Source organism: Dipodomys ordii, unplaced genomic scaffold (genome assembly GCF_000151885.1).
Source record: "Dipodomys ordii isolate 6190 unplaced genomic scaffold, Dord_2.0 Scaffold159, whole genome shotgun sequence".
Classification (NCBI taxonomy): Eukaryota; Metazoa; Chordata; class Mammalia; order Rodentia; family Heteromyidae; genus Dipodomys; species Dipodomys ordii.
The window spans coordinates 1569927-1577004 of record NW_012267375.1 but is presented as its reverse complement, the minus strand read 5'-3'; the positions used below and the strand labels follow the sequence as shown (position 1 = coordinate 1577004).

Below are 7078 nucleotides of genomic sequence, written 5' to 3'. Positions count from 1 at the left end.
TATATATATATATATATATATATATATATATAATACACACAGCTGCTGGAAGAGCCCTGGCAACTCAGGCAGCAATACCTGTCTTTCCTAAGGCAGCACTGTAAGAAAACTCTGTTCCCACAGTGAACCCTGCCACACTGGGTATCGCTGGACACATCACCTAGGAGCCACAGGCACCCACCCCTGTCCAGTCGCCACAGCAATAGGCGCCCTGGGTCAACACTAGCTTCCAACACAAACTGTGCTGCAGAATGGGGCTCATGTATACCAAGCCCCACTGCGGTGCCGGGTGAAGCAGATGCAGTGAGACCCACCCATCATGTCAATGGCAAACATGCAGAGCAGCCAGATCTCACGAGGATCAGAGGAAGGCTGCAGGGCAGTGTCACTGACCCAAGTAGCTACATGGAAAGAAGGGTCTGGAACGAGTGGAGGGAGAGCTTACCTTGTTCAGATCATCAATGCCCAGAGAGGATAATGGCCACAGAGCATCATCTCATGGGGAAAAGAGCCCTGTGGCTCAACTTCACTTCTCAGCACAGAAAACATGAACCCAGGTGGCCTTAAAACTCTTTTCTATAAAGAGAGATGCCAGAGGGAAAAACTAGGAGAGAGCAAGGGAAGGGGTGACATTGCCCAAAAAGAAATGTGCTCATTACTTCACTTGTGTAGCTGCAACTCCTATGTCCATCACCTTTACAATAACAATAAAAAAGAAAAAAAATAAGAGAGAAATCACACTTGAACAAGCCCACAGCAATCAGCCTAACTTCCAGAGCCTGCTACTAGTGAGTGGGAAGTACCAGTCCTTCCTGGGAAACTCAGCCTCTTATGAGGAGCCTGCAGTCGACGTCTTATAAACAGATCTTGCCAAAGTAGGCACTCTTCCGAGGGACAGGCCAGAGCCCCTGCTGCCCAGACAGGAGACAGGACTGCACTTAGTTATTCACACGTGGAACTGGAATTATCCTCAGGACCTGGAGTGCTGTGTCTCTGCACACCCAGCAGTACAGCCTGATCCACTCAGAATCTATGGGAACCAAGCCCAGGCAGCAACAGCATCATCAGGGGAAAGCATGCACCTGACACCTCAAGAGACAGCACCGGTGCGTGGAGGCACACTGCACCAAGCAGCCACCAAGACAGGTGAAAGGTTTGTGTCATCGAGTTAAAGTGTGCAGTTTATTACCTATAAAACCAGATTATAAAGTATGTGATTTTAATTTGTAAAAAACTTTTTACAGGATAAATCTCTGAGGTTTATGTTAATACTAAACACTAGTGTTACTCAGAGGAAGGGTTGTTAGGTTTAAATTTGTCTTCCTTACACTTTAATGTGCATTCTAAATTTTGTGCAATAAACCTGCTTTATATATTCTGAAAAAAATATGTAATAAAATGCATCCTAGGGGCTGGGAAGGTGGCTCAGTGGTAGAGTGCTTGACTTGCATGCCTGAGACCCCGAGTTTGATTCCTCAGCACCACATAAGCAGAAAAAGCCGGAAGTGGCGCTGTAGCTCAAGTGGTAGAGTGCTAGCCCTGAGCTGAAGAGCTGAGGGACAGCACCCAGGCCCAGAGTTCAAGCCCCACGACCGACCAAAAAAAAAAATGCATCCTACTTGAGGTCATTTTAAAAGGTTTTTTACACATCTCAAGATGCAGAACTACAAACAATTAATAGCTTTTATTAACATAACAATATTAAAAAAACTAGTGTGATATACAGAATTCCCAGAGAGTGGTCGTAAAACATATGAATACAATTCTTGCGTCTTAACTCAGCAGACGCCTTGTCTTAGGCCATTGGCCTCGCTCCCAGTTTTCATTTGCTATAAAACTACAGCACTGAGATTGGGTTAGGTAGTTTTGTCCCCGTCTCAATCATTCAATTGTAAAGCACATCTATTAGTCCACTGCTGAAACTTCTGGATGCCAAATAATAAGTTACACAGATTCTGTACATAATTTCAACAGGATTATTCGACTTCCAGAATGCTGCACACACTAAACCACAGTTCAACACCATGGGCAAACAGGGCTACTATGCACAGGGCTACCTGAGGCAGACGACAGACAGAAAAAAAGGAGTTGGCCCAGGTGGCTGGGCTGTGAAGAACTGGCAACAGGTTGTTAGGCACTGGCCCAGGCCAATTCTCAAAAACAACTGGCTATTTCTGGGAAGCATGCATGATTCCTACACTTCCTCACCTTCTATCTCCCCGAAATCCAACACCTTCATAACATATTCTTTAATTAGCTATATAAAAATAATCTCTTCGAGTCATGCTAGACTTCAAATCCTTAGATGTAGCTAAAGGATTTATATTCTTTTCTTTGATTTAGGTTCAGTATAATATTATATCACTCAGATTACCTATGTTTGAATAAAGTAACTGAGAATGATTTGGCCCTATTTTATAGGCACACAACTCAAAGTGCAAAGGCCAACAAGGCCTGGAACCCCCAGGGCAAGCCGCTTGGGCAGGGGCACAGACCGCACATGGGCCTCAGGCCTCTGTCAGATCTACTCACCTGAAATAAAAGCAGTAATTCAGTACATCCGTGAGAGGAATTAATATTGTGACATTATGAAAATTAGCCGCTTAACTAAATAGCATGGAGCTTTCAAGAGGAGAGTGATTTTACACTCAATGCTGGTTTTTCCTTCTGCAACCGCCTAACTGGACAGTCCAAAGTGGCACTTAGGAGCATTAGTGACCACATGTGCAAACAACTGAGATGAGGAGGAACCCCGATGTGAGGGGGCCCCCATCCCACCACCCCTGCGGGGCTGTACATCAGAAGTGAGGCAGCAGTGTGCTGTGACCTCCAAGATCTCTCCAGCATGGATTCTACACGTGAACCTGTCCTTTCAAGTAGGAACTTTAAAAATCAGGTATTATATCTTTAGCCTAAAAAAGTGCAAGCCTGCAGTACAGCAGAGAATGGCTACGGAAGCAGTGACTCAACAACGCCACACCAGACCTTTTCTTTCCTTCTTAGTCACCCCATTTTTTCCTGGCTTCCATGGATTGTTTTAAATGTACTTGGAAGATCCAAAATACTTCTTTAAGGGAATACTTTCTAAAATGAGAGTTGGGTAATGTTGTGATCGGTAAAGCACAGGAAATGCCAAACTGCTGAGGAGACTTGGACCCCTTCCCCAGGGTGGGGATGGCACGGCAGCCGCTCCCGGAAGTCCCCGCTGGCTCCCATGCCAAGGTCTGTCAGCGCATTCACATGTTGTAGGCCACATAGATGGGGTCCAGCTGGTCAGCCAGGAAGCCGTCCCGCAGGTGCATGCGCTGCTTCTCGCCTCGGGAGTTGATGGGGATGACACCAGGGTCTACAATGACCACCACACCTACCACCAGGTAGTGCTCCTCCAGCACCACGTTGGTCACCAACGCCACCAGGTCCAGGGCCTCCTGCTCCAGCCCCTCCAGCTCCACCACCACCACAAGCAGGTTGGTCCAGGTGAACACGGCACTGGAGGGACAGATGATCAGATAGCTGAACAATCTTGGGGCCAGCAGAGGTTTGGGAGAGGGAGTCACAGGAAGAGGGAGATGCTGGCTTACATTCACCCGTACCACAGTGCTGTTTCATCCCCTTACAAAATGATCTAAGTCAAGGTCCTAATAAAAATCAAGACCATTACTTGACACTGAAAGCTAAACCTGACCCAATGTAAGCTCCCTACAAAGTAAAGAAAATGTGAGTCATGGCTGCGAAGGTGGCTCAGTGGTAGAGCGCTTGCCTTGTATGCATGAGGCCCTGGGTTTGATTCCTCATCACCACATAAGCAAAAAAAGCTGGAAGTGGCACCATGGCTCAAATGGTAGAGCACTAGCTTTGAGTTGAAGAGCTGAGGGACAGTGCCCAGGCCCAGAGTTCAGGCCCCAGGACCGGCACAAAAAAAAAAAAAAGTAAAAGAAAAAAGAAAATGTGAGTCACCAACCTTTTCTTTTGGGGGGGGGGGGTTCGGTCGTGGGGCCGGAACTCTGGGCCTGGGTGCTGTCCCTCAGTTCTTCAGCTAGCACTCTACCACTTGAGCCATAGCACCACTTCCGGCTTTTTTTCTTTTTGCTTATGTGGTGCTGAGGAATCGAACCCAGAGCCTCATGCATGCAAGGCAAGCGCTCTACCACTGAGCCACCTTCCCAGCACTCACCAACCATTTTAAATGAAGACCACTACATTTAAAGTAGAAACACTTCAGGATATAAATGGCGGAAATCTTCCATTTTTGCCTGTACATGTGGGCCAGTCTCTTGGTTTAAGATCAATCAGGAAAAGAAAAGGACAATCAAAATGCCAGTGAGAGAAAGCAATGAGGTGTCTGCCTCTGGTTCTGTTTCGGAAAACATGTTCAAAAGAACCCATAAATCCAAGTCCTTTCAGAAGGGTTGGTGGCCACCAATACTTTCTGAAATGGCAACCCAGCTCTACCTGGACCTACCAAGAGTGAGCGTCTGTCCTATGGCCCAATGGGCCTCGCTTCAACCTCACGCGCAGCATTCATGCCCGAGGGCCCAGTGCGTAGTGTGAGACTCTTACCATTCTGCGATGCTCCTATGTGCTCGGATCACAGAGGTCTCGATGTCAATGGGGTGGTACCTCATCCCTCTCAGCTCCAGTGTTTCATCCAGAGACCCAACAACATACAGGGCATCATGTCGCTCTGTGAACAGCACACACGTGCCCATGCTCAGAGCACAACATACAGTGCATCGTGTCGCTCTGTGAACAGCACACGTGTGTCCATGCTCAGAGTACAACATACAGTGCATCGTGTCGCTCTGTGAACAGTACAGGTGTGTCCATGCTCAGAGTACAACATACAGTGCATCGTGTCGCTCTGTGAACAGCACACACGTGTCCATGCTCAGAGCACAACATACAGTGCATCGTGTCGCTCTGTGAACAGCACACACGTGTCCATGCTCAGAGCACAACATACAGTGCATCATGGTACTCTGTGAACAGTACAGGCGTGCCCATGCTCAGAGCACAACATACAGTGCATCGTGTCGCTCTGTGAACAGCACACACGTGTCCATGCTCAGAGCACAACATACAGTGCATCATGGTGCTCTGTGAACAGCACACACGTGCCCATGCTCAGAGCACAACATAAAGTGCATCGTGTGGCTCTGTGAACAGCACACACGTGTCCATGCTCAGAGCACAACATACAGTGCATCGTGTCGCTCTGAGAACAGCACACACGTGCCCATGCTCAGAGCACAACATACAATGCATCATGGTACTCTGTGAACAGCACACACGTGCCAATGCTCAGAGCACAACATACAGTGCATCGTGTGGCTCTGTGAACAGCACACACGTGCCCATGCTCAGAGCACAACATACAGTGCATCGTGTGGCTTTGTGAACAGTACAGGTGTGCCCATGCTCAGAGTACAACATACAGTGCATCGTGTCGCTCTGAGAACAGCACACACGTGCCCATGCTCAGAGCACAACATACAGTGCATCGTGTGGCTCTGTGAACAGTACAGGTGTGTCCATGCTCAGAGTACAACACAGTGCATCGTGTCGCTCTGTGAACAGTACAGGCGTGCCCATGCTCAGAGCACAACATACAGTGCATCGTGTGGCTCTGTGAACAGTACAGGTGTGTCCATGCTCAGAGTACAACATACAGTGCATCGTGTCGCTCTGTGAACAGTACAGGCGTGCCCATGCTCAGAGCACAACATACAGTACATCGTGTCGCTCTGTGAACAGCACACGTGTGTCCATGCTCAGAGTACAACATACAGTGCATCGTGTCGCTCTGAGAACAGCACACACGTGCCCATGCTCAGAGTACAACATACAGTGCATCGTGTCGCTCTGTGAACAGTACAGGCGTGCCCATGCTCAGAGCACAACATACAGTGCATCGTGTGGCTCTGTGAACAGTACACACGTGCCCATGCTCAGAGCACAACATACAGTGCATCGTGTGGCTCTGTGAACAGTACAGGTGTGTCCATGCTCAGAGTACAACATACAGTGCATCGTGTCGCTCTGTGAACAGCACATGCATGTCCATGCTCAGAGCAGGTGCAGAGTGAGTCTGCACACCCTGCTGTGTGTGCCCCAGCAGGGGCCCTCTGCCAGCATCATTTGGAATGCATGCCTCTGCAAAGAGGGCTAATGGAAGCAGAGGGAGCTCAGTCTCACTCTCCTGTGGGGAACAACCTCAGCAAAGTGACAGTGATGTGAATATGCATTTTAAAATAACCTTTACCTATGGAAATAGGGTAGCAACTACAGGCTGCCAGAAGCTCTGACTTGAACTGGCTGCCGCACCCAGACTGTGTCAGAGTGGGAGACCCCACCCAAGTCTGGGGCACACCTACCCGTGCAGCACTCCTGTGCCAGCCAGAAGGCAACGCAGCCTTATCACCAACCACAACCACTGGCCACCCTCAGCACACCTTCAGCAGAGGTCAGGGCCTCAGACAGTAAGGGAGAGAAAAGTACTGTTCAGAATGAGAGCATGCCATTTACCAGACACTGAGCCACACCCATTACAGCAAGGAAGGGCTGGGGCAAGTAACTGTCCCCCTGGCTCGGGATGCCGGTGTGTGCCCTGGTGTCCAAGGCAGACCCTTTGCTTTCACACCCTCACCTCCACTGGCATCAGTAAGCTCGGTCCTGCGAAGGAAGCCAAGGTAGCCTGTCCTTGCCCAGATGGTCTGGGTGTCTCCAAAGCTCAGCCGGGCACTGAAGTGGTCAGCATGAAGGGCCTCCTCTCCGTAGACCGTGTGGTACCCAGTAGCATTGTGTGGGCTGCTAACCCAGATCTGTGGAGTCCGGAGGACAAGAATATGGACAGGCCGCACACCCCTGGTACAAATTCTACCCTGGGACACCCACTGGCTGAGGAGAATCTCAGAAAAACAATGAACGAAGTGGGAGGTGCCATCATCTTCCAGATCTCTTGATGAACAAACTCACAATTACAGGGACAAAGAGCAAACATAATTTCTCTCCCTCAGATGAAGGATGGCTTCCTTTGCCCTGCAGCAATACCACTAGTTCATTGTCCTCCATACTTGTC

General features: G+C 49.0%; 1 protein-coding gene across 1 annotated transcript in view; it reads right to left on the bottom strand.

Annotated features, from left to right (window-relative positions):
* Nucleotides 1-1665: 1665 nt before the first annotated feature.
* Nucleotides 1666-7078, bottom strand: part of Dip2a (DIP2 disco-interacting protein 2 homolog A (Drosophila)) — a 118169-nt gene continuing 112756 nt past the window's right edge. Inside the window, exons 35-37 of the mRNA XM_013032906.1 lie at nucleotides 6647-6821; nucleotides 4561-4684; nucleotides 1666-3489 (exon numbers count right to left, since the gene is read on the bottom strand). Of these exons, the coding sequence (XP_012888360.1) occupies nucleotides 3237-3489; nucleotides 4561-4684; nucleotides 6647-6821 (552 nt within the window). The 3' untranslated portion in view covers nucleotides 1666-3236. The remainder of the gene's footprint in view (nucleotides 3490-4560; nucleotides 4685-6646; nucleotides 6822-7078) is intronic.